The 27,439-nt window shown below is 43.1% G+C and overlaps 1 protein-coding gene and 1 long non-coding RNA gene across 2 annotated transcripts in view; one reads left to right on the top strand and one right to left on the bottom strand.

Annotated features, from left to right (window-relative positions):
• C1qtnf7 (C1q and TNF related 7) overlaps nt 1–9,037 on the bottom strand; it is a 100,612-nt gene extending 91,575 nt beyond the window's left edge. Inside the window, exon 1 of the mRNA XM_048784223.1 lies at nt 8,614–9,037. Coding sequence (XP_048640180.1) covers nt 8,614–8,626 — 13 coding nt within the window. The 5' untranslated portion in view covers nt 8,627–9,037. The remainder of the gene's footprint in view (nt 1–8,613) is intronic.
• Nucleotides 420–23,050, top strand: LOC125610936. Its single transcript, XR_007341028.1, has 2 exons — nt 420–547; nt 22,595–23,050. It is a non-coding gene; the product is annotated as an uncharacterized LOC125610936 (long non-coding RNA).
• The last annotated feature ends 4,389 nt before the right edge of the window (nt 23,051–27,439 follow it).

Genomic DNA, 27,439 nt, shown 5'->3' with positions numbered 1-27,439 from the left:
GCTATTCCCATTTTCAATGATCTACAAAGACTGAGTATTCACATGACTTGCCCATCGACACACAGCCCTGAGGAAGAGCTGAAACTGAAAGAGATCATGATTCCAGATTCTTCATTATTTTTTAGTTCAGTAAGAAGAAAAGTGGCACCTTAACAAGGGTAAAAACAAGCTGTACCATAACTAAGTTTAAGAAATAATCTGAATGTCTTATTCAATCTTTTCATGAGATGGGCTTATTAGCAAATAACTGATACAAAACTAGCATTAAGGAAAACAAAGAATTTGAGTAACAGTTTCTTTATACTCTGGGAGGTCAGATAATATCCAGAATAGTAGTTAGAACAGCTCTGGAAAATATCTGATTTTTCTGTTTGACATCACTAATTGGTTTCTTGCTGACTCCAGATGGGGTTCTGATTCTTTCTCAATACAGGGCCTCAGGGAGCCACGTGCCATCCCAGGTCATCAAGATGAAGTTGGCTGGAATCATTTGGAATCTGCTGGTCAAGTCCAGATGTCTGTTTTAAGAGGGCCACACAAATCTTAGGTGAGTCCCAGGTGTCTGGGAAAGTTCTCCCTTGTGTGTTCTGGGAAAGAGTGGGTAAGTATTTAAAATGCCAGAGGAAAGAAGACTTTTCCTTGTTACATCTAAAAGCAAAACAAAGACCAATCGTGAGATGTTTAAAAAACAAACAGATTCGGGCATGACAAAGAACATGCTAGTGACCAGTGGTGTTTTAATGGAAGGGGTAGCTCTATTAAGGACGAGTGTTTTGCTACTGCTAGCACGAGTCTAGGGAGGTCTGCAGCTTGGATGAATTCTAAAAGTCTGTTTAGATACCGTTCCATCTCAGGCTCATGGACAGAGGATGATCAACACATTTTTTGTTGTACGTAAGAGCTGGCATGTAAATTAACTTTAAGAAGGGAGAGTTTATCTTTTACATTTCTAGATTATATTGGAATCCTATAAAATTGTAATTTTTTTGTAGGTAATAAAATGATTGAGGACCAGAAATTTCATAGTTTTAACATAGTTTATACAAAGGTAAGATGTGTTCTCAGATTATTTAGAATGATATCAGGTAGACAAGAGGGCTGCCCCAGAAACCAAGGAGCTCACTGTATGTAGAAAATGGATTTCTGGAGGAGAGTGGCAGGAGTGTCCTTGAGTGGACAAGAAGGGCAGTCAATAGATAGGTTTTCCGAGGGCCAGGGATGTAGTTCTCTGGTGGAGTAATCACCTAATATGCATGAGGCTCTGGGTTCAACCCCACAACACTGAGAGAGAGAGAGAGAGAGAGAGAGAGAGAGAGAGAGAGAGAGAGAGATTTTAAAGACTCCTGTCTTTATCTGTTTCATGCTCTGTAACAGAATACCTACAACTAGGTAATTTACAAAGAACAGATTTATTTCATTTCTGGAGGATAGGTGCCTTAGATCAAGGGGCCTATGTCTAGCGAGGGCCTTCCTACCATGTCATCCCCTGATGGAAGGCAAAATGGCAAGAGAGAGCATGTGCCATATACTCACAGCCTTCTCAGTAGGCATTAACCCATTCCTGAGGCTGGACCCCTCATAGCCTAAACACCTCCCATTAGGCCCCACCTCCCAACCCATTGTTGCACTGAGCATTGTTTCTAACACATGCTTTTTGGGGTGGCATTCAAACCAAAGCACGCCCTTGGGCCACACCGAGGAGCATGATTTTTACTGTGAAGGGAAAGAGGAATTGTGAATGATCCTGGCAGCTGATAGAGATACCTGTGATAAAGTGGGTTGGCAAGGCAGATACATTCCAAGAATCCTTTAAGATTCCAGTGGTGTTAAATTCGATTTCAAGTGAATGAGATAAAAATCACTTCGTAAAGGTCTTTTCTAAATAAATTAATGCTTCAAAAAGGAAGCTGAAAAAAGATCGCTTATCAATCTAAGAAAATCTTCTGTTGGCAGGTGTCAGCCATGAGCAAGGACACAGTGTTTTAACAACAGCTCTCAAATCTTCTCAGAATACATCTGTTAGGATGAGTTTTAAGGCACCTAGATTAGTGCTGTTCCTATGTTATTCATAGCACACAAAGGCCCTGAAACTGCACATATTTAACACTGTTTTATAAATAGCCTTTCATTAGTTAAGACTGACTTCCTTCCCTTGACCTTGAGGCAGAAGAAAGACAAATATATGCTGGAGTTTGAGCTTTCTTCTAACTGTGGCCTTAGACAAAGTTAACCTTGCTGTCTACTCAAATTGGATTGAATTCCCTACCTTGCCACCTGACCATGAATTGCATGTAAAACATTCTTTAGACTTATCACTGTATCCAGTAGAATTATACCATTTATGGTGAAAAAACAAAACTCAATCTAAAATAAATTTTAGTAGGAAATGGTTACTGAAGTATTAGTCAAAAGCAGAGCTCCAAATCACTGAATAGAAAATCAGGAGTCCTTTCTGGGATTTGGTGTGGTAGTGTGAAAGGGGTGTAGGTTTTGGAGACTGGTACAAGATCAGTTTAAAATACTCTCCGACCGTCTGTAGATAAACTACTCACCTCTCCTAGTCTAAGAAATGAGGACATAGAAACAATATATATGCAGTACTGGCATAGAGTAGGCACTCAATAAAAAGACACTATGAATCTGATCATAATGAATACCTTTTCTGGTAGCAAACAGTGAGTTCGAGGAAGTCATGATATTGTCTAGTGGGGAACATATTTTATTGATGATTTTTGAGTGGGTATGTGACAGAATCACATACACATACCAAAATGTTAGTGTGTCTTTCTCCATTTCTGCCTTCTTATTTCAAAAGCATTGCCTGGCTCTTTGCATTTCCTTATTTCAAGGGTTTTGCAGAGCAAGAAGCAAAAGGCAAAAGTTTCTTGAAAGCAACTTCCTCCCCCCCACAAGAGTCCCCACCTCAAAGTATATGATGGAGAGGGAAAGTGAGAGACTTTTTTTTTTAAAAAGAGAGAGAGAGAGAGAGAATTTTTAATATTTATTTCTTAGTTTTCGGCGGACATAACATCTTTGTTTGTATGTGGTGCTGAGGATCGAACCTGGGCTGCACGCATGCTAGGTGAGCGCGCTACCGCTTGAGCCACATCCCCAGCCCAGTGAGAGACTTTTGATGGGGGATTTTTCCAAACTTAGGAAGACAGGGGGAAAGGGACATCTATGAGAAGTGGACACGCTGGCCCTGTGTGGCTGACCAGACCTCAGATTGTAGGGCTGCCCAGACTGTTCAGACACCGGGATCCTAACCTTTGCAGTGATTCTCAGTCCCCCGTGAGGGTTTGAAAGTAGAATCCACAGACATCAAAGGTATCAGCAAGAACTTGACACAGGCAGCGCCATTTTCGAACCTATATTCCAACTTAGAACAAGAGTCACCTTGGGGTCATTATGTCTCAGTCTGACCTAAACCCCAGACCATATTCCATCACCATGCAAAAGAAGGAAATTGTTACCTGGAACTGGAATTCTGAAAACACCTGATTTAACTTGTAACAGTGGCCACCTCAAAGAATGGAGGTGACGACCACAAGGACCCTCCCCTAGCAATGGCCTACCGGCAAAAATTCCCCCACTCCTTCATGCCCCTCTATCTACCCCAGGCTGTAAACAGAAGATGGGGCTCAGTCTCAACTGGGCCCCCCTCTGCAGATTTGTCCCAAATAACCTGCTCCTGTTGAGCTGTCTCCCCTCTCTATTTTCTTCATTAGATTCTTTCCTTACAAAAAGGACAAAAAGACTAGGTAGAATCGATGTGGCAGAGGATGTCCCAGAATCTGTGCCTGACCCAAATGTTGGGGATTGTGTAGTTAGGAGCACCAATAATTTCTGAAACTAAAGTTCTTACTGGCACAAATTCTTGGAATCAGATTTAAGTTGAATTAAGAAAAATAAGGAAATGTGATGTCTCTTGCAAACCTGTTCGTCACTTAAGGTTCAGACCTGCTACAGGTATAAGGCATTGCAGAATTAAGAGGAACTCTTCCCTGTTTCCTGAAAGCTTATCACCCATTTGCAAGCTGCAGGAGGTCATAAGACACCTAGGTAGAATAATTTTCATTCGAGACACTGTGAAATTCTGATATGGTACACGCTGCAGGGAGAGTTCTTAATCACTGAGATAGACAGTTGAGTTTTGCAAGAGGCAGAGGCCAGGAAGATGGACAAAAGTATTCCCTGAGGGGGTATATTAAAATGCACCCTCCCCCAGTCCTTGCGTGCCAATACCATTATTATGTAATTGCTATAGCTGTAAACTCATAAAACTTTTGTAGACCCTAAAGTTGTTTTGGAAACATGCCTGCTTGATATGAAGGAGAAGTCTGGAACCTGGTGATCGAATAGGGAACTGTGCAGCTAATGATTTCCATAAAAATATTTAGGATGTTATCTTTATGGCTTGAAAGCTGGGAGAGCCCTCAAAGGTCAACTAGTCCCTTCGGCACTCTACATTCTCCACCCTTTCTCTCCCAATTGACAGGATCAAAACTGAGCCCCCTGTGGACTGTGGACTCAGGGAGGCCTCAGGGTTGTTGTTTGGAAAGACCCTGGTGGTGGCGAAGGCCTTGGAGACTGAGCCAACTGTGCCCCTCCTCCCTTCACTGCCTGAGAGCCACAGCTGCTGCTGTCTCTTGCCGGCACCCATCTAGCTCCCCACTGAAGTTCAGCCTCTGTCCTTGCTGCGAACAGATTAATCATCCCTTCTCATCATGTTACTTTCTTGTTTACAAACCTTTAATGATAATTCCATGAAAGAAGTCCAAACCCTGTGGTTTGGCATTCAAGGCTTTCATCATTCCAACCGAGTCTCTCCAGCTCGCCCTTCCCCACTCTCTGAACACTTGCTTTGTCCTGCCAGGCCGCTCTCCTGTCTCCCTGGCTCTTCTCTCTGGTGCTTATGCCTCTCTCTCTGCACCTTCCACCAACCCTTTCTCATCTTCAAAGCCAGTTGGCACGTTCCCTCCTTGGAGGAGTCTTCCCTTGGTGATAGACGCAGAGCATCAGAGGGAACTAAGCTTGAGAACTTGCTTCCCCTTTGGTTTGGACAGACTACAGGCAGGTTACTCAATGTCTCTGGGGCTCAGGTTTTTTCAACTGTGAAATGAACTAATCCACTCCCAACCTATGGTCGGGTTGTAAGGTTTAAATGGATGGATCACATGGTAAAGGACTCAGCCCAGTTCCCTGCACATGACAGATGTCAAAGAATGTGACTGATTATTCTGATAATTGGAGTCTCTTCTTTCAATTTCCATTCACTTCTTGTACAACGTGTCTTGTGATATCTAAAGTCACATTTTGGCTATTGGAAGGTGTGCTTGATTTTCCCCATTCAATCAGCAGCTCCTTGAAAGCAGGACCACGTTCCCTTCTAGTATCTCTCTTTTGCATTGAGGACAATAGGTCCTCAAACTGGAGACAAAGGGGCTAACTTTTCAAGTGCGAAATCACAGACTAAATTTTACTTTGCTGTCACCTCTTCCTTCTAAAAGTTGAAAATGGTTTTAAGACAGTCGATTTTCTAGGGGGCTCTGGAGCTTAGAAATATGAAAGATAATTTGTGAAGTGGCTGGTAAAGATTGGTACATTTCAGATAAGATCTTGGGAAACTTTGTGCTCTTTAAGGACATTTGGCCTCAATGCACTGGGCCCATTTGATCTCACCATTTTCCAGCACACATCATGGTCTGTGTGATGCTACTTGGAAAAAATAAAATTCCTGGTGAAATGAATTGGAAAATATTAGATTCTAATGACCCACTCATGGAGAGTCATTGGGCCCATTAGCCAACTAAAATGTGTGAGAGATCCTGCAACAAAGAAACGAGCACTAAATCCAAAAACCAGCTAACATCCATTAATAGCTCTCATATGCCAGGTACTTGATAATAGGCTCTTACAGGGATTCTCTAAGTTAATCTTTAAAATACCATTAGAAGATGGAAATGTTCACTAGTAGATGGAGAAATTGAAGCTAGAATGGGTCTGAGTTTACATGGCAGTTAAGACGGGGGCACTGGATTTGAATTCAGGCATTTTGAACCCAGAACCAGGGCTCTGGTCCACTGTGATGCAGTTTTCTACATTCCCATATTGGCCTAACCAGAAAATACTTATAAAAACCCATGAAAGTGTGGGCCCTGGCACTCACTTTGGGAAACAGAGCCTTGCTACCCCATGCAATTTGGCTTTTGGAGCGGCCATGATTTTCACACCTCTGAGCCTTTGCATACCAGCCTCTTCCTGGATGTCCTGGCTCCTCATGGCTCTCTATGAGGAGGCGCTCAACCCCAAGATCTAGCTCAAGTACAACTCCATGAAAAGCTCCCTGATGTCAGCAGGCTGACATGCCCAGCACTTGTTGGTGTCCTTGGGTGCTTTGTGCACTGCTGTAGAGGTCTAATTTGTCTGGGCTGAGACTCATGTTCAAAGAATCTTGCTAAGGTCTCTCCTGCAGAGTGGACACCCGGGTAGGATTGCTGAAGTAAGTGCATGTCTCTCTCCTATCCTCCAGCGTGGATCTCTGCAGCCCACAGCCGGGGCTCAGCCTGGTTCATATCCAAAGCAGGTCAGAAGCCTGGCCACGGCCTGGCAGTTCAGTAGTTAACAACACCCCCTGTCCCTGGTAGGCGCTGCTCCCTCTTCCTGCCTCTCTGAGGCCAGAGGGTGCAGTTAGGTCACTTGGGCCTCTGTCACTCGCACCCTTTGGGGGAGAACCCTGACCTGTCCTTTCCAGGGCGCTGTCCAGGTTTCATCACGGCCCCCCGTGACTCCGATGAGTCAGCTGGCTTGGGGCTTCCTTAGTAACCCTAATCGCCTTTTGTTTTTGTCCTCGTGGGGCCTTTTCGGGCTCAGGGGTGGGGCCTGGCGGGTTTGTCTTCCAGAGATGCCGCCAGCCTCCACCGGAGGAGCCCGTGATGGGAAGCCACGTCCTGCCACACGGTGCGTTTCTCGGCCACACCCGTCCCCAGGGTGCTCTCAGGCGCCATGCAACCGCTGGCCATCCCGGCTCTTCGGCTGCCTGCGATGAGGTCATGGGTGGGGCCCTGAAGACCCCCTTCCAGAGAGGGATGGGCTAAAGGGACAGGGAAGGAGGCGAGGGTAATAATCTTGTCTGTGCAACCCGGATCCCTCTCTGTGGGTCGGTAGGGATAGGAATGGTGGGAGGACACGAGAGGAAATTCAGAGGAGCAGGGCGACAGATGGCAGCAGCGGGTCCCTTACGTCATTCACTAAAACCACGGACAGAGAGAAGCTTAATGGAGGGTGTCCCCTGACCACCCGCAACAAGCTGGTGGAACTGCCTTCTTTTTTACAGAATGTCCTTCCTCTGACCTTAATCTCTGAGACCGCAAGGCAGGGAAGCCACCGTAATCCACCTTACGTAACCAGAACTTGACACAGAAGGAAAACATGTTCCAGAAGCACAACAGCCACGGGGACAGCAGGAAGGTAGAGCCTTTCACAGCCCACGAGCAGTGGCCCTGGGCGGCCCCCACATTTGCCCGCAGGCCGGGACCTTGACGGGGAACATTTCTACACCAGTTGGGTTTTGCAGACTGAGGCGACCTCCCAAACCACTGGAGCTCAGTCAGACCCACAGGGCTTTTTAACCTCTGCCTGTGAGCACATGTGTATGTGTGCGCAATCAATGAGGGGCTCTGTTAAAAATCTCAGCCTGCAGAAGAATTTGTAGATCTCAGTGGATATCTGGTTTTTACACCTGGAATTCTGCCTTGGGAAGATGGGAACCCTGATAACAGTGTTTCTCGGGCAAGTAGAAACGGCACACTCCATAATTAATGCCGCTGCACCTCAAATCAGATGCTGCTTCTGTGACGGATGCACAGAAACACAAGGAAATGTCTGAGGCTGTCTGCTCCCTACCTGTTTACAAGGCACAATTGGCAAGGCAAAGCCACCCTACAGAGATAACAACATTGTCGGCCCACTGTGACTTGAATTAACGATTACTGAATCTAAATAGGTTTTTCTTTGTTCCTTTTTCCTCCAAGGATGTATAATATCGGTAACATCTTCCCGTGTCATTACAAGGAAAATTCAAATGATTTATTTAACTTCAAAAGACATAGGCTACAAAACAAGTTTATAATAAGTCATTACAACCACAGTTAAGAGAAGTTTAGGAATGATATTAAAATCCACGGGAAAGTTTTCTGACTTATAGGAATCAGCTCTGGAAATTGAGCTGCATATAATGGGATAAGAAAACATAGATGCTCTGACCTCGACCTAAATCAGCCCATCAATGCACTGACCAACACTAGGTCTATCAGATGGGAAACTTTGGAGACTCTCTCCCAGCATTTTCTAAAAGAAGTGGCATTTCCAAATAGTCAAAGATATTTCACAGAGATTCATGAATCAAGCAGAATAGAAAGTAGAAGAAAGCATTGCTGCTGAGGTTTTCCGACCTCTGATTTATCATTTGTTGACATTCTTTCTTCAAGTTCCCTCACTTCTTTACAAGTAGCTAAGTCCTTCCAGTAAATATTTTGATAAAACCCAAAAAGGAGGGAAAATAAAATTTTTAAAGAGAGAGAGAGAAAAGCTATAGTGCAAATGGTAGCTTACCTCTTCTGGGCATTGCTGGTATCAAACTTTTCCCCCGAACATGAGGATTTCTTGCGTTGGTTGTCCCATGAATTTAGAAACCATTAAAAAAATGCAAAGCAGAAATATGCTGATTACTCGGAGCTGCTCCAAAACAACCCCCAAAACGACTTGGTGAAAAATAAAGTGCTCTTCTGAGCAGGGGAAGGCGTTTGAAGCGTGGCGCTCATGCTGGTGTACAGCGTTTCCAACTGTCTTCCTCAGTTTAAACAGCCTCCCACTCCTTCTCCCAGGCACTTGCCAACTCCTATAATTTAAAGCAACTGCGATCCTTCCCATAATACTCACATTTCAAAGAGCTCAATCTATACACTCATTAGAAAGGAGCAGGAGAAAGCAGCATGTGCAGAACCCAGGCAGAGGCAAAGCAAAAGCCAGGGTCTCAGGTATCTAAACACTGCTCACTCTTTCTCCCACGAGTGGCTCTATGCGCCCCAATGCTCCACATTGCTTTTGCCTTTTAAAGTGTTACCCAAGGATCCAATGGCATCATTTTGCTGGAATAAGAAAAAAATAAAGCACTTAAGAAAGTTTCTGCCTCAACTCACAGACTGAGATACCAGTGAAACTGTGTTTATATCTTCTTTGTGCTGAGTAATTTCTGTGCATCGTGTCCCTAATTTATCTGTTTGAAAATGTCAAATAATTGTACCTGATGTTTTTATAAAACAGGAAAGTACTTGAGATGTTGTTATTGTTAAGTTTCTTTCCATATGTGAATCATAATTCTAGGAAGGATTCTTATTTTGCAAGTTTTGTCTCTGTGGGGTCGAATAAAACTTCTGACATTTCAGTCTCTAATCAGAATAAATCTTCCGACATTTCAGTCTGTAAATGTATTACAAATGTTACTATTTCCATCCTTTCTTTGACTGCCTTACTCCCACAGGCCACAAGCGTTTGTGAATTCAGATTATAAACAATGTGAAGTGTGGTCAATAAACAAAGTTAATTAAAAAAAAATAGTATATCCCCAAACAGATCTTGCTCAGTATCTGCTACACAATAGGTGCTCAATAAATATTGAATGAATGAAGTATTGCCTATGTTCAGACTATTCAACAGTTTTTGACAATTTTGGCTTGCATATGTGTAGATGCAATAGAGGTGGTTAATATGTCAAAACTTGCACAGAAATAATCATAGGACAATGTATGCCTGTGCCAGACTTAATAAATAGCTAGTAATAAAATCCCCTAAGTGAATAGAAACATTGGCTAAATAAACAGACCATTCAGTAGAGATTAGAAATATTGACATGGGCGCAAATCATTAAATATACTCACTGCACAAAGTTACACAAACAATTTTCAGGCCAAACCCTCATTATTTCGAAAACTATAGATTCTTTCCCACTATATTTTTTTGAGTCACCTAAAGTAACTACTATGCAATGTATAGTGGGCAATATAATATCTCTGACTGAAATCATTCAAGGAGAGAAAGGATGTAAAACTACAGGGAGATGGTCAGGCTTTAGGATTTCTTTGTTGTAAATGCAGAGAATAAGATAGAATCCACTTTTGCTCTGAAAGCTACTGAGGAGAGAATTGTAGGCCCAAGCACCTGTCATGGGTTTGGATCTAGATCCTGGATCTACAGTATATGGCTTTCTATGTGTGAATTTATTCTTTGAAGCTTGATTTTGTTAACAGTAACAGATTAAATATATCAAAACAACCTGTTTGCTTATATATCATAAAGCGTTTATTCAGCAAATTTTAATCAGGCATCTTTCTATGTATTAAGTACTTAGTGAGACCTATTTTATGAATCACTGACATTGAGGAATTTGTCACAGCAGCTAACATGCCTTTTCCTGACTAATACCAATATTGATAATGGGTATGAATGCTGCTCTAACAAAACCTCCCTCAGTGGCCTTGGCCCAATAGTCATAGATGAGAGGCCACGGAGCTGATCCAGAGGCTGGAAAGGTGGAGTTCCACATTTCACAGAGGTATAACACTGGGTGGCTTTGACAGTCATGACAGCTCAAAAGAAGATATGTGCTGAGTAACTCAGTAGCTCCACGGCAGGGGCTGGGGAAAACATGAGCTGTGTGTGTTGCCTATGGTGACTGCATTTGTCAAGGTGTTTCCAGAGTGAGACAAGCCCAGGAAAGAAATGGTTACATTATAAACAGGAATGGAAATAGGGAGAGAGGGCATTTGATGGCTTATAGGAACCTACCAATTCCTTGAGGGGCTGAACATCTACATTGATAAAACTGTATTGCTCACAATTCCTGTAAGCCTATACTCAAAATGTCTTTCAAGACCCAAAACAGCTTTTTCCACCAGCAGGAGGTGTGTTGTGGGAATGTGCAGGATGCTCCCTGACATGCCCATCCTTGGTGGCCAAGGGGAGCAGGGCATGGGACTTCCAGGGGAACTGGCAGCTGCAGAGAACAACCTTCAAGAGAGTTTCCCTCGAGAGCAAGCCCAGGGCTAGGACCTTCTCCACCCACAGGAGCAGGCCTTCACTCTGCCTGGACAGACAGGGGTCAGTGGCTGCCATGTATTTCCCATTCTGAATGGGAATATTTGTTGTGATTATCTTATTACACCCATTGGAGGGAGGAAAGGGGGGAAGGGGGGAGGGGGAGGGGGAGGGAAAGGAAGGTGGCTTGCCTGATTTGTTCATAGATCATTTCTGTTTTAGTTCATAGGTCAGTGGACCAAGAGCTGGTTACATCTAGACTATGCAGAGACCTTTGCAGCCCAGAAGCCCTTGCCTGGGGGACGAATGCTGTGATCAAATGGCATTAGGGGTTGTTTTAGACTTGCTCTGTGTCGGGGAAGAGAGAAGGAAATGGACCCTTGGTGGCCAGAGGGTAAACTGTGCAAATACTTTAGCATTGGCTTAGATCTACATTTCCCAACTTTCCTTCCAGGGAGGTTGGTGGATAAAGTTGATTTCTGGCTAATGCCATTCAAGCAGAAGTAGTGAGGTACATCTGGGTTGAAGTAGCTTAGATCTGGGGTACCTGCTCCCTGTTCTTTCTCTCTCCTCTATCCACCTGGAAGGAAGAAAAGGACTCAGAGGAGGTGTAGAAGGAACCTCCAGGTTGAGGCATCCCTTAGCAGATTGCTGCCCGGGGAGCCACCTACCCACCTCGGACATTGTTGGACACATATAAGCTCATATTGTGCTTCTCTGCTGGATTTTGGGATACCTTTGTCAGAGTTAAAAGTGCCAATTGGTCTTACTAATAGAGCCACCTAAAAAGATGCTTAGATGAGTAAATGAGGTCAGTCAGATATAGACATAGATACCTAGAATCAGAACAGGGCCCGACACGATCATAAGTACTCCATAAATGATAGATATTTTAAAAACCAGCTTTTTAAGGTATCAGTGACCTACAAAAAGCTATGCGTATTTAATGTATACAACTTGATGAGTTTAGAGGTCAAATACAAACGTGTGAAACCTGCAGCACATTCTATGTCATAAACATCTCCATCTCCTCCAAAGCCTTACTCTCACCTGCTTTGTTCATTACTATTTTGTAACAAAAGCACTTAAGATCTATACTTGTGGCAATTCTTTAAATGGGTAGTGAAGTTATCTGCATGTGCTCTGCTGTGTAGTGGATCTCCAGGGCTTGCTCATCTTGTATGACTGCAGCTCTGTACCCTTCGATAGCTACTTTTTGATTACTACCAATCTCCATCCTCTTGCTCTTACAAAGATAACACAGCCATGTGCCAAACGTGGATCCTTACACAAAGTTTATAAATTGTTTACTACTAGGCTAAGCTAACTGAAAACCCTGGAAAGATTAGTGAGAGAAACAGATGTGGAACATAAAATTTACTCCCCATCTTTTAAACATACATAAATGTATGCAAGACCACCTCAGTCAGGAATTACCATCGGGTTTCATAAGTCATCTTCAAATCAAGGGCTAAAGGGAGCTGGAAACTCCAATGTGTGCATTAAGTTCTCTCCTTTGCATTTAGCTCTTGTGACCCCCCTAGCCCAAACATTTGTTTTACTGTGTCCTGACATTGACTATTACAGGCTGCTCTTCAGTGGAAATAGGGTAAATTCCCTATTAATACTCTTTGAGAGATATGTTTTCTAAAAATGCCCTCCACTCTGTCCACGTGTCTTTTGCACTGGCTTTGAGCTCTTGGAACAGAGGGACAGAGGGTCCAGTTCAGACATTTTTGTTTCTACCTCAGTTATTTGGAACATTTCCACTGGAAAGTGGCTTTCTTCATTCCACAAACCCAAAGGGCAGGGCTTAATTCTTTTCTAGCATTTTAAAGCAAAAGAGACAAGAACTGCAACCATTCACCAAGTATTTACTATGCACTATGCATGGTTTTATGTGGTAACAAGCATATTAACTCATTTTATTCTCTCAACAGTCTCGTAGAGCAGATGCTAACATCACCCCCATTTTACAGGTAAGTCACCTGAAGCCCAGAGAGTTTCAGTGATGAGCTTATTATCACAGTTAGTAAGAAGCTAATCCTATGCTGTCTGGTTCCAATAATCCAAGCTTTTAAATGCGGGTGAAAACACATACTACATGCCAAGTGAAGAGAAGGTACTCAAAATAAGCATTTTCCTCAGCGTTGATGGCCAGATGGACATTTGAGATGACTGTGGATTACTTCTGAGAGATGTTCTACATTGCTGCAGGTTGTTATTCTTGGAAAGCATGCATGCTCCTATCTGAATGTAATTATAAAGCTTGAACATCTTTCTATATTAAACTTTGTGCTCTTATGGTTAATATTATATTTTCTCCTTGGCTCACAGGCAGCAGCCAAGTTTCAAATTGTATCTTGAGACCCAGGTGGCTTCATCTGGATTTTATAAGAGAGTCTTTGCTACATTCTATCAAACATGTGAAGACATCAAAGCAGAGGCCCAGAGAGAAACAATCCTTGTGAGAAACTCCATCTTCATCTTGGAAGGCATTTTGTAGGTTTGGAGATTGGAGATTCACAGAAATGATCTCCACTTAGAAAGGTGGGATGTACCAACCAGCTGTAAGGTGAGGCCACTTAGAAGGTGCTGCCCCTGCTCCACGTCAGAAGATGCACGATGCCCCTGTGTGCTTGTTGCTGTTGGGTATTGAGGACACAGAAGAGACAGAAGTTGATTCTCTGTAGTTTCTGACTCACCCTTCATGGATACTGGTCATAGTGAATGCTATTGTTTGGATCTTGAATTCCCCCAACCCACCATGTTGAAAGCTTGGGCCCCAGTGTGGCACTTTTAGTAGGTGGTGGAACCTTTAAGGGGTGGGGCCAAGTGTGAAGTCTTAAGGTCTCTGGAGATAAGACTTCAAAGGCAATTGTGGGAACCCAGACACTTTCTTTTCCCTTTCTTGGCTTCCTGGCCATGAGGTGAGAGGTTTTGCCCTACCACATTTCCCCACCTTGCCATCGCCACCCCCCCTCCCCCCCGCAACCAGGACTGAAACCTCCCAAACTGGTATCCAAAATAACTTTTTATCTTCATAAGTTGATGATCTCAAGTGTTTTGTTGGAGTAATGGAAAACTGACTGATATAGTGAGCAAACATAAAGGTATCTTTTTACCTTCTTGATGACTTAAGGCAGCAGATCAGTTCATTGCAGATACTTAAAACTAGAAAAAGAGAGTAGAGAAGATCTATTTGTAGATTTGGGACCATATATTTGGAAGAAGACTTGAGAGTGTTCTAATTCATATTCTCACTCTGTTCATGATCATCTGCACAGCCTTGGCACAGGGCTACGTCACTTCTGCTTGACTGTTCCCAGGGAAAGGGAGCCACGACTTCACAAGGCATTAAAATAGTTCTCTGGGCATCAGTGAATGTGCCTGCTCTATTTTCCAGATGTAAGAGCCTTTTCAAATACCCAAGGGCAACTCTCAGCCTCTCCCCTCTCTACAAACTTTGTCTTCCTTTCTTCAAGTTCAGTGATTCTGACTTTTTCAACTGTTCTTCATGCAGCATGATTTCAATTAGGTTACCAACTTGGTTGGCTGCACTCCAGTGAACTGATACCCAGTTCATGGTGAAATGACTCATGAGCAGGGTGGTAAGGTGACCGGGACCAGCCATCTGAGTTACCATCTCAACTGTGCTACCAGCCCTGAGAAGTCACTTTTCCACTCTTGGCTCTGAGTACGTGGCCACCTTCACCAGGATCTCCCTTGTGAGATCTCCTCTTGTGAGTCAGCTATTCCCCCATTTAGTACCAAGAGGACAATCCAGCCTCTCCCCTGGCATGATCCTTTTTAAATGCCTCTTAGCTCTCGCTTTCTGGAATAGTGCATTCCCTTCGTGTTTAATATCCCTAAAGCAAAATTAATTTCCCTCAAATCTACTCTTCCTGAGCTGCCTAGTTTCGTCATTAATACCACAATTCTCTCAAGTGCTTAGGATTTTAAACATATGTTATTGGTTTTATTTCCTCTTCTTTCCCAAGATATTCCATCATCAAATCTTGAATGTCCTTTCTTTATTATATCTTTAAAAATTGGCATCCTGGGGCACTTCTATTTATTACAATTATTTTTAAACCTCAGTATTTCCCTGGGGTATTTTCTGTGGAATTATATCTTGGAAATGTTCTATGGAAAGGGCACATGGTAAAATAAGTTTGAATGGTACTAGCTACATATGGAAATCTCCAGGAAAGGTGTATCAATTAACTATTTCTATGTTTAAAAATTCCCTCAAACTTAGTGTCTTATGACAGTGACAATTTTTTATTCCTAACAAATCTGTGGGCTCTGGGACAGTCTGCTGCCTTGGCCATGCTGGGCTGGGCAGTTCTAGTCTTCTTGAGACTGACTCAGTCTTCCCTCTGGTCAGTGGATCTATGATGGCATTGGTCAGGGCAACTGGCTCTGTTCCATGTGTCTCATCTTCTCGCAGGATAATCTGGACATGCCCTTAGGCAGTTATAAGAGTCCAGGAAAAGAGGTAGAAATATGCAAGTGGTATTTCAAATCTTTGCTTATATCAAGTCTTCTGTTGACTGGCCAACCAAGTCTATGCTCCTGTCCAGAGCCAGGGTGGAAGAGTCTACCAGAAGACATGGTATCTACTCTCTTTTCTGTTACCGTAACAAAACACTTCATATTTTTACGAAGTAAAAAGGCTGAGTGCTTTATAAAGTAAACAGGTTTATTTGCTACATGATTCTGGTGGTTGGAGGGTCCAAAGAGCAGGACACCTTCTTATTTCTCTCATGGCAATGTCCTGATAGGGGCTCCCTGGCTGTATCACAACATGGTGGAGAAATAAAAGGGGAGTGGATGCCAAGGATGTGAGCTGGGGTCTCTTTGTGACTACCCATTTTCATGAGAACTGACGAGGGAGGGTCCTGTGAGAACTTCATGAATTTGTTCTAAGGGTGCTGTCTCCCACTGGGCTTCATCTTTTGCAGGTATCACCACCTCTTCATCACCACACTGGACCCAAGGTTCTGACATCTGAACTTTAGGGGGACACACTTAAACCTTAGGACACAGGTACAGCAAGGCGTGAGAAATTAGTTCCATGGAAACATTCAGTCTTCTGCTAAGGAACAGCCCATGTTTTCCAAAAGACTTTTTTTTTTCTTTTTGGAAAGCACATCATACAAACATTGTGCATGGCCAGAAGGAGGGTTTCTAAGGTAAAGAAATGCATGGGGAGAGGGAAGATATTCCTATCTCCCTCTCACATCTCATCTTCAGCCACAGAAAAGTAAGATGATACTACTGCCTCCCTCACCACCACCCCCTTTTTTGGTACCAGGAAGTGAACCCGGGGATGCTTAACCCCTGAGTCACACTCCCAGCTCTTTTTATTTTTTGAGACATGGTCCCACTCAGTTGTTGAGGATGGCTTTGAACTTGTGATCCTTCTGCCTCAGCCTCCTGAGCTGCTGGGATTGAAGGCATGCACTACCACACATGGGTACTGCCTCCATTTTTCATGATTTTCTTTCCTTTGTGTAGTTTTCCTCTAAAAGAGGAGTTAGAATTTGCTTGATCCAAACCCGAAATTCACTGGCCACAGAAAGTTCATGCTTTCTCTGACTGACTTCTCTTCCTCTTCTGTAGTAGACCAAGAAATGATCTGTCTTCTCGGGCTGGACCTTCCTCTCATCTGCATTTTCACTCTTGTTCTCTAATGTGGTGAGTTTTCCATTTTCTGTTTTCATACAGGAAGAGGCAAATCCTCCCCCCCACAGGGTGAATTCACAATCTTTTAATTCTGCTTCAGGACTTTGGTCTATACAGTTGATGAACGGCAATTATCAAGAATACAAATAACAGTAAGTGTTGGCAAAGATGTGGGGGAAAAGGTACACTCATATATTGTTGGTGGGATTACAGATTAGTACAACAACTCAGGAAAGCAGTATGGAGATTTCTCAAAACACTGGGAATGGAGCCACCATGTGCATGACCCACTATTCCACTCCTTGGTGTATATCAAAAAGATCTAAAATCAGCAACTATGATGACACAGCCACATCAATGTTTTATAGCAGCACAATTCACAAAAGCCAACCAAGGTGCCCTTCAATAATGGATGAATACAATGTGGTACATATACATAATGGAGTATTACTCAGACATAAAAAAGAATAACATTATGGCATTTGCCAGTAAATGGATGGAACTGGAGGCTATTTTGCTAAGGGAAATAAGCTAGATGCAGAAAGCCAAAATTTGATGTTTTCTCTGATATGTGAAAACTAGTCCAAAATAAGGAGGGGGGGGATAGGGGAAAGGAAAGGATAAAGGGGGGTGGTTCCATCAAAATAGAAGATCAGTGGACTAGATGAAGGGGATTAGGGGAAGGGAGACGGGGTGGGATAAGGGAAGAACAGTGGAATGAATCTGATTAACTTTTCTATGCACATTGAATCTCACCATGATGCACAAGACACTAACTATATAAAAAAAGGCTAAAAGTAAATATCAGAAAAATAGATTAGTAGAGTATATGGAAGGGAGCAAGGGGAGGGATAGGGAAGGGAAAGGGAAATATTGGGGAATGAATTAGAGCCAACTATATTCTGTGCTTTTATTATGTCAGAATGAATCCTAATGTTATGTAGTTAAAATAATCAAAAAAGAAAATTAAAAAAGAAAAAAAAATAGAGAAAGAAAGAAAGGAGGAAGAAAAGAAAAGAAAGAAGTAAAGAAAGAAAAAATGAAAGGAAGAAAGACACTGGGTTCTGCATTGGCTTTACAGATCTGGGGATGGACAGCTGAGGTGGCCATGCTTACTTCTATTTTGAAGCACAAGCATTGTGTTTCCACACTATTCTCAGAGACTAGCTCTTCCCCCCATCCAGAGGGTAGTATTAATGGGCAATCTCTCAGCTATTAATAAAAGCATGACTTTATTCCTCACTTGGCTACTAATTCTAGTTTGCATAGCTCTCTTGGCAGAGTGAAGCATTGCTTACAAGGACATTCAATTCTTTCAGGCTGCAGTCATTTATCTCACTCACAGGGTACTTACCGTTTTCTGCTTTATGTCATATTTCTTCATGCATGAGACCTTTTTTTTTCCTGTCCTAAAGTATAAGTTTCTCAAGAGCTGGAATCATGTCTTGAACTTCCTCATAGCTTTCTAATACCCGTGGTGCCTCCCATAGGATTTTGTGTTTATATACCTACTTAAAAAATAACCAAACGAAGCCACAAAAGTTATATTGTGAAAATGCGGTCAAATTTCAGCAAATTGAAGTCATGCATGCAGGTTTTTATCCACTTTCAAACAATCATTAAATGCTACTAGATACAGTGCTTGAGACAGGATGTTGTATATCATGAATCCTAACAAGGAAAGAGATAGACCAGGAGAGACTGAAATGATTGCATTTTGATGGTAGTTTATTGCCAGAATGAAAGAGGAAATGGGAAGAAAATCAAGAAAACATTGATGCTTGGATTTGGTTTCAGGGATGGACGAATCCTTGGCTTAACTTTTGTTTTGCTTTCACAGATAAACTTAGACTTGATTATGGAGTGTGATTCTTTCAATTCATAAAGGGTCAAAATAAAATGTTACACAAATGTGTGAGAGGATAAATCTTCAAACTTATTTTAGGGTTAGCCAGGCCTTGGTATAATATATTCTCACTGATAACAGTGGTTCTTTAAATTTGCATCATACTTTATGGTACAAGCTTCTTTTTTAAAACCAAAGTCCTTGACTGTATTTAGAAGAAAGCCAATTGTTCAACAATACAAAGCATATAAAAATGCACACTTTTTAATGTTATCAAATTGTAGTGTGAATATGATGAATTCTTGTTGGGTAAATTCTGCTCTTGGAACTTAAGTTATTAATTAAAATCCAGCTTCAAGCATATTGACAAGAAAGGTACATTTATGAAAAGTTTTGAGGGTAAATGTTGGCAAAGACTGCATCACACAGGGCCATGGTTTGGATATGGATTGGGAGTCCTCCAAGGGTCCATGTGTAGGATGCGTGGTCCTCAGGGTGGTGTTATTGGGCAGTGGCAGGACTTTAAGAGGCAGGACCTTTGGGGTGATCATAAGGTCATTGGGAGCCTGTCCTTGAAAAAGATCAAGGTATTTCTTGAGCAGCCTCTTGACAAGAGAGGATGGTTATAAAAGGAGCAAACTTGGCCTCTGCCCCTCTCTTCTTCCTACCTCACCATATGATCCTTTTTCCCACACAAATTCCACCATCTGCCACAAAGTCCTCACTAGAGTCAATTTGAGGCTGCTACCATATCCTCAAATCTCTAGAACTCTGAGCTAAAGATAACTTCTTTTCCCCATAAGTTAACTTGTCTCGGGTATTTTGCTATGATAAGGAATAGCTGACCAATGCACACACTAAAGAGCAAAATTTAATCCAAGTTTGCCATTACAAGCCTGCAATGAATTCAATTGTGTTCATTCCTCAAATTCTATGCTGAAGCCTGCACCCCCCACAGCGATGGCATTTGGAGATGGGATCTTTGTGGGGTAATTGGGTTCAGATGAGGTCCTGAGGATGGCCTCATGATGGGATTAGTGCCCATGTAAAAGGAAGCACTGGAATTGCTTGCTTCCTCTTTTGGGCAGGCAAGGACACAGAGAGGAAGACAGCCCTCATTAGGGACACGAATCAGCTGGTAGCTTGATCTTGAACCTCTCTGCTTCAGAAATATGGAAAATACATTCCTGTTGCTGAAGTCACCCAGTCTATGGTATTTTGTTATGGCAGCCCACTCTGATTAATATAGGATGCTGTTGGTAATAACACCAGGCCACTAGGTGTAAACTGGGACTGTTCTGGACACATTGGAGTATGGAAACTCTACCCACTCAGCTTCTCTCTTTGTGAGACTCCGGGTCTCCTCTCTTCCAATCTTGAAAAATGTATTAAATGTTCATGCCATCAGGGAAATGCAAATTAAAAATATTGTGAAGGTAACACTACACACCTCCTTTCATGGTAAAATGTCAAAGACTGTGCAGTGGCAGGACTTTAAGAGGTATTTTCCCTAGCTCATAATAGCAAAAACAAAAACTGGAAATAAAAATATCCTTCTTTAAGTGAATAAATGATTTGTAATACATTCATATTATATCTGTATGAAAGAACACTGTTAGGCAATAAAATTAGAAAAAAAAACCCACAAATGTTCATTAATAGGTGAATGGATAAGCAAATTAAGGTCAATCCCTACAATGGACTAGTACTAAGAAAAAAAAAAAAAGAAAGCTGATATTTGCTGTATGTTACTTGGATGAATTAAAACCACTAGGAAGCCAGACACAAAAGAATATGATGTAACAACTCAATTACATGAAATTCTGGAACTGGCCAAACAGGTCCCTACTGACACAGGGGTCAGAGGTTGTCTGGAGTAGGTTGGGGTGGAGGTGGAGGTCAGGGGCTCTGGGAAGGTTCTGGAGTTGTGGGAGCACTCCACATCTTGACATTGGTTGGAGTTATTACAGCTCATGGATCTGTACATGTGAGATGGCCGTGTTTTATCATGTGTGAAATAAAGTTGATTTAGAAAGGAAAAAAAATTCTAGGGGATAATTTCTGCAATAATCTTGAGAATTCTCACCTTTCTCATCAGCTCGCCTATGCTCTCCTGAGCAGGGAAGGCTACAATTGTTGGCAAAAAACTATAACTATGTACTGATCTCCAAACATGACTTGGGGTGCCCTCGGTTCATTGTACCACAAACATATGTCTGAAAAATGTTAGAAAGTCTTGAATTGTGCCATTGCAAGCTGTTTTGAATTATTACCTGTAAGATGGTCTTATTTTATATATTTAATGTGTGTACTTGCCTAGGCACAATGTTTAAAACTGAAAATTCCAAAACTTTTGTTGCGTCCTATCACCTTGTCCTTGGGACTATTTTTCTGATCACCTTTATCCCTTTTTTTAAAGCTTTCACTTGTCCTGGATTTAAATGCCACATAACAGTAAAAGTGTAGCCTCGAAGTAACTAAGCACCAAATTCTGTGAGGATTGGTCATTAAATTATCCCAACTATAAGCTGCCAACATAACTCAGAGGGTGGAGACTGGCATCTGGTGACCAGCTGCTCAGATTCCATTAAAAAAAAAAAAAAGACTTTAAAAGTCTTCCAGATGAAACAAAGTATGCAGGTGGCATCATTTAGCTTCATGACGTGACTCACCAGGCTTCAGAAACTGGGTCCCCACGAGCTTTCCATCCGAGCTGTTAAAATGTCGAAAGAGAAAGTAGCTGATGGCGGAGTGAAGGATCTGCTTCCCTTTTCTCAGCAGGACTTGAGTCCGAAGCTGGGAGGGGTCCAGTCCATTACTGAGCCCAGTTGCCCTCCAGGCAGGAGGTGGGACTGTGTAGAAAGTTGTCGACACAGAGTTCATCCTGGCCACCTCTTCTTGGCCGACTCTGATGCCACCAGCCTTTGCCCCGTGCTTCGGTCCAGCGCTCACCCAGCCCCAGTTCCCAGAGCTGAGCACTGCTGCCACGAGATGGCTTCCGGCTCTCTGGACTCCCCTTTCATGAGTCCCCTCTCACCTCTCACTGCTGTTTCTAGGGCTGCATCCTTGAACCAAAGGGCCATCGTTATTTTACTCCAACGAGGTTTCCCAATGATGGCACCGAGGCCAGGTCCCTGTTTCCTGCCCACGTCACCGCCCTCGGGTGTGGTTTGAGGCCTTTCTGCAGAAAGGTTCCTGATCCAAGAATATCTCCTCAAAAGTCATTTAAATGCCATCTGTGCCTATTTGCTCCTATGAATGGCACACCCCTCTGGAAGGGTTTCCTGAACCTCTAGACCAGCCACAGTCACGTGTGCCATCAGCGCCTGGAGTGTCCACCTGCCACCTGACTGTTGACATGCCACCCCAGTGTAGACAGGGATTTCAGTTCATCTCATTCATTAGGAGAAGCCTGTCCCACAGCAAGTCACCCCCTAATTATTGAAAACATTTATAGTTTATTCTTTCAGTCACTTGTGCTTCAATAAAAATGAACTTAATACCTCTTGATTATGTAGAAATGATATTTGGAAGAAAGAGAAAGGGAGAAAATACGCTTGATTTTTAATCAGGGGTTTTGGTTTAGATACCAGCTGTTCTGTGCACAGCCAGGTAACCTTGGGCACGACTTGGAGCATTTAATGAGATGGTACACACAAGTTCAGTCTTTGCACTGCATTTGTAACCTGTTTTGTGATGGCTTCTTGTGCCATGCGGTTTAAGAACTGACAGTGTGAATGAATCAATGATTCTAAACACTGTAAAATAGCTCTTCTCAAACTTTCATGAGAATTATGGATGTGGTAGGTGGAATTCAAAGGTAACCTTCCAGACTCCCAGGGAATTAGGGTAGGACATCTTTTGGGGAGTCCAGAAGGGCTGCACCTTAATCCCAGGAGCCTGTGAATGAGGTGAATCATCACCAGGGATGTCTTATTATATGTGCTCCCATTGATTTCACAGGAGGGAAAAGACACGGGGTGGGGATGACAGAATCACATGAGCCTCTACAAGCAGAGAGCTTCCTGCAGCTGGTGGTGACACAGGCTGTCCGAGAGATGTGAAGCAGAGGATTCAAGGCAAGTGTACTCAGTGTGTGTTGTGATTTTGAACCTGGAGGGGTCCACGTGAGAAGGAACGTGGGCAGTCTCTAGGAGACAAGTGAGCCGGCTCCCAGCCAGCGGAGAAGGAAGCATCTCAGTTCTGCAATGTGAGGCAGTAAAAATAAATTCTGCCAGCAACCTCAATAAGCCTGACACTGATTTCTCTGCAAGGCCTTCAGACAAGAGCCCAGCTTGGCCAACACCCTGATTTCATATTTGTAAGATTCTTGAGTACAGAAACCAGCCAACTCTTAATCCATACTGCTCCCAACACTGACCTACTGAACCGCAAGCTAATAAATAGTGTTGTATCCAATCACTATGTTTATGGTAATTTGTTACACAGATAAAGAAAATGAGCACACTTGAGGCTCTTGCCAGGAAGACGGATCTGACTCAGTAGGTGTAGATGGGGTCTGGGGTTCAGCATTTCTTACAACCTCCAAGGTGTTACCAATGCTGCTCAGCAGCAAGACTGAAGACATGCATTACAATGGAGTCAGTTGCTATGGCGTGGATAGATGTCTGCCGAGGTCCAGGTGTGAAGGCTTGGTTCTCAGGGTAGGACTTTTGGGAGGTGGTGGAACTGTTATGAGACCTACTGGGAGGTCCTGAGGTCATTGAACACATGCGCTCAAAGGGGATTGTGGGACCCTGGTCTCTTTCTCTTCCTGTTTTTTCTTTGCTTCCTGGCTCAGGAGGTGAGCAGCATGCTCTGTCTCTCTGCTCTTCACCCCACTATGTGCCACTTCACTATAGGACCAATGAAATGGGGCCACTTGATCTTGGATTGCAGCCTCCAAAGCCTTGAGTCTAAATAACCCTTTTCTCAGCTATTTTGTTATAGTGATGAAAGCTGACTAATACATTAGTCAAACTCTTTTCTTTCCACTAATTATATTTTATGCAGAAAATAAGTATTATCTTTTCCTAATAACCTTTTTTTTCCCTAGGAACATTTTATATTTATCTTATTTAACAAATTCAGTTGTCTCTCCAGAGCTTAATGTGATGGAGTGGAGAGAGCAAGGGCTTTAATGTCCTTCACCTGGGGCCAAATTCCATCTCCTTTTGGATAAATCATCTAAATTTTGGGAGTCTTGATGTCCTCATATAAAAGGGCTTACAAAAGCCTTTCCCAGGATGTGATGGTCAGTTTTATGTGTCCATGTGGCTAAGATACGTTGCCCAGTTGTTTGGTCAAACACTAATCTAGATGTTGCTGGGAGTGTATTTTGCAGATTGATTCAACGTCTATAATCAGTTGACTCTAAGCGTAGCAGATTAGCTTTGATAATGTGAATGAGCCTCTTTCAGTCAGTTGAAGGCTTTAGAAGGAGAGACTGAATATTTTCCAGGAAAGAAGGAATTCAGTCATGATAGTAAGATAGAAATCCTGCTCTTGTGTCTAGCCTGCTGGCCCAATCCAGAGAATCTGGACTTGCCAGACTCACAGTCATATGAGCCAATTCCTCAATTTCTCTCTCCCTTCTCTCCCTCTTTCTGCCTCCCACCCGCCCTCTTCTTCCCTCCCTCTTCTAGGTTGTTTCTCTGGAGAACTCTGATTGTTTCACGGAAGTTAAAGAGAATATTGGCATGCTCTGGAAGTTCCTTTGAGAGCCCTTTATCTGAAGTGTGAGGGACCAGGAGTGTTTTCGATTTCAGATTTTGGAATACTTGCATATGTATAATGAGATAACTTGGGAATGGGACCCAAGTCTAAATACAAATTCATGTTTCCTATACGTCTTACATATACATAGCTTGAAAGTAATTTTATACAATACTTAGTGTGTCTTCTGTTTGACGACACCTGTCACGTGAGTTCAGATGTGAATTTTTTACTGGTGTCACGCCAACCCTCAAAAAGATTCTAGATTTGGAGCATTTGGTTATGGAATTTTGGGTTAGGGATGCTTATTCTGTGTTAATAGATATTCATTATTATTTTTAATTAGTATTGTTCCATGTCCAATAAAATGATAGGAATTCCTAGTGGATTCCAGTATTTCATGCCACATATTTGGTCACATCTGTTGGTGATGCACTCAATTCCTTTCCCTATTCAAAGGGTGAGTGTAGTAGAGGTTCGACAGGCTTCCCAAATTATAGCTGGTGGAGATGATTATCTTTGGCATGCAGCCAAATTGGGGATCAGGTTATAATCATTCAGTAAGGGGACCTGAAAGCAATTGTTGAGAAAGGATGGTCAGGAAGGAAGTGCATCTCCAGAAATTATGCCAAGCATCATCATGATAATGGTGCTGGCTGTCCACTTTGAAGTCCTTGTTCTGATTGTCCACATCTGCCTTCCAATGGGCTTGTCAACAGCTTTGCAAACCAAAGAAACCAAGGTTGGGTTGGCAGTGCTGGATGCAGATAGAACAATTGCTTCACGTAGGAAGAAATTGGAAGTGCCCACGTTGAAAAATAAGAGCAATCTTGTGTATTTGTATAGCTTTTGCAGTGTAAGAAGTTTTCCATTATCTCATCTAGCTTTCTCCAGTAGAGCATTGCTATCTCCGTTTAAAATCAGGGCATGGGGGCATCCTTTCTGCAAGTTTACTCAGCAAGACAAATGGAGACCTCAGATTGAGCCCAGTTCTGTCTGGTTTGGGGACCAGCCCTTTTCCTCTGTAACATCTTGTAGCCATCTTGTTATGCTATCACCATATCCCAGGGGTTTACCAAAATCATTGGCATCCAGGGATAACAGACATTTTCCTTTGATCTTCCTTTCTAGGGTAAGTGAAGAAATCTATGATCAGGGAGAAACTAGAAGGGCACCTGGCTTTTGGTTGTTGGAGGCATTGTTTTATGACCAGGGCAGGAAGGAGGAGGAGAGGGGGGTGTGGAGGATGGGGACTAGGAAATGCTTGACAAGGCTGAGGTCATTATTGCTCCAGAAACGAGGATTAGGGATTTTTAATATAGACCAAACAAGAATTCTCAAAAAGAAATAAATTTTCCTGGTGATGAGGTACATACACAAATGTTGGAGAAGCTGAAACTCATATTTTTAGGCCAGGTGTGAGGATGGCAGGAAAATGGTGAATTCTCTTTCTTTGTGTACAGGTCAAGACAGAGTCAAGGTCATGCTGGAGAAGTGAGGAGTCTGGCCAAACAAGACATGTTCAGGGCAAGTTCTTGAGGACACTAGCCTCCTATTCCTATTTCTAGGACAAAACAGTAATATCCTCCCTAATCAGAAAGTAAAAGTTCATGTCCCCTCTACCTGGGAACCTGGAAGAACAGAAGCTACAGCCCAGCTCTCCCTTCTAAGTTGGAGGAGAGAGAAGCCCTTGATATCAAGTGGAAGCTCATGCTAGAAAATTGTGCCCCACGCAAGAAAGGGTTGAAGTGGAAGAGGTCTGAGCAGTGCCAGCTTGTTACCTGCAGGTCACCAAAGAGTGGACAGATCAACCAAGCCAAAGGCCCAGCTCTCGATTCTTCCTCCTGATTTATGTTGTAGCCTCCTACAGGAGGCGGTAGTCCTGATATTTAAGTTTGCATAGCTATTAAGTACTTTTCTGAACTATTTTGCAGTTCAAAATATTATTAGCTCCAGCACCACCATCTTAATTATTGAGGGCTTCTGTAACAAAGCGTCCCACACTGGGTGTCTTATAAATGACGAATTTAGTTCTAGAGGCTGAGAGCCTGAGATCAGGGAGCCAGCAGCGTATCTGGGCTCTTGTGAGGGCTTTCTTTTGAGTTACACGCTGCTGACTTCTCACTGTGTCCTCATGTAGTAGAAAAGAGCAAGAGAGTCATCAGGATTCCTCTCATCAGGGCACTGATTTTTATTCATGGGGATTTCTTCCTTATTATCTAATTATCTGCAAAAATCCCCACCTCCTAGGACTGGGGTTGTTGCTCAGTGGTAGAGCGCTTGCTTCGTATACATGAGGCACTGGGTCCGATCCTCAGCACCACATCAAAATAAATAAATAAAACCAAGATATGTGTCCATCTACAACTAAAAAAAAATACTGAAAAAAAAATCCCCACCTCCTAATATCATCCCTTTGGGGGCTGGGTGAATTGGAGGGGGTGTGCACAACATGTAGCCCAACATTGGAACAGGGCTTATGTCTGGGAAACTCTGTAAAGGCAGTGTTCTGGGTAAGCGTCTGACAGTCTCCTCCTGTACTGGGCTGAATAGTCATCCAAGGTTTCATGTCCACTGGGAACCAGAGAATTGGACCTTTTTTTTCGTAAATAGGTCATAAATTTGATTACAAATGTAATCAAATCAAGGATCCTGACACAGGAGGGGATCCAACATGGCGGCGAGAGGGGAGGCAGCGCTTTCAGTACCTCCTCAACAAGACGCATGGATACGCTTAGATTCGACCTGCTGAGAAACTCCTAGCAAAATTCCACTAAAGAGAGACCGGCCGGGAATCGGTAGGATTTTTGGAGGTGACAGTTTGCGCTAGACGAGTGAATCTCCTCGACGCAGCACAGAGGTCCAGACCCGCCAGCCGCTGCCCGCGCGACTCTGCGACTGTCGGCTGCCTGAAGGCGGCCCCCGCGTCAGGGCGGATAGCCTCCGAGGCGCAGTGCAGCAGGAGCGGTGCAGGGACTCTAGGAAGAGGTCTCTCGCCAAGCCTTCATGAAATAGCAAACCGGGAGCTGAAACCAACCAGAGACAGACCAGTCCCACCCCTCCCTTCGGACACTCCGGCAAGGAGCCTGGGGC

Source organism: Marmota marmota, unplaced genomic scaffold (genome assembly GCF_001458135.2).
Source record: "Marmota marmota marmota unplaced genomic scaffold, marMar, whole genome shotgun sequence".
Classification (NCBI taxonomy): domain Eukaryota; kingdom Metazoa; phylum Chordata; class Mammalia; order Rodentia; family Sciuridae; genus Marmota; species Marmota marmota.
The sequence above is the reverse complement of the archived record's forward strand: the minus strand, read 5'-3'. Positions and strand labels throughout refer to the sequence as shown.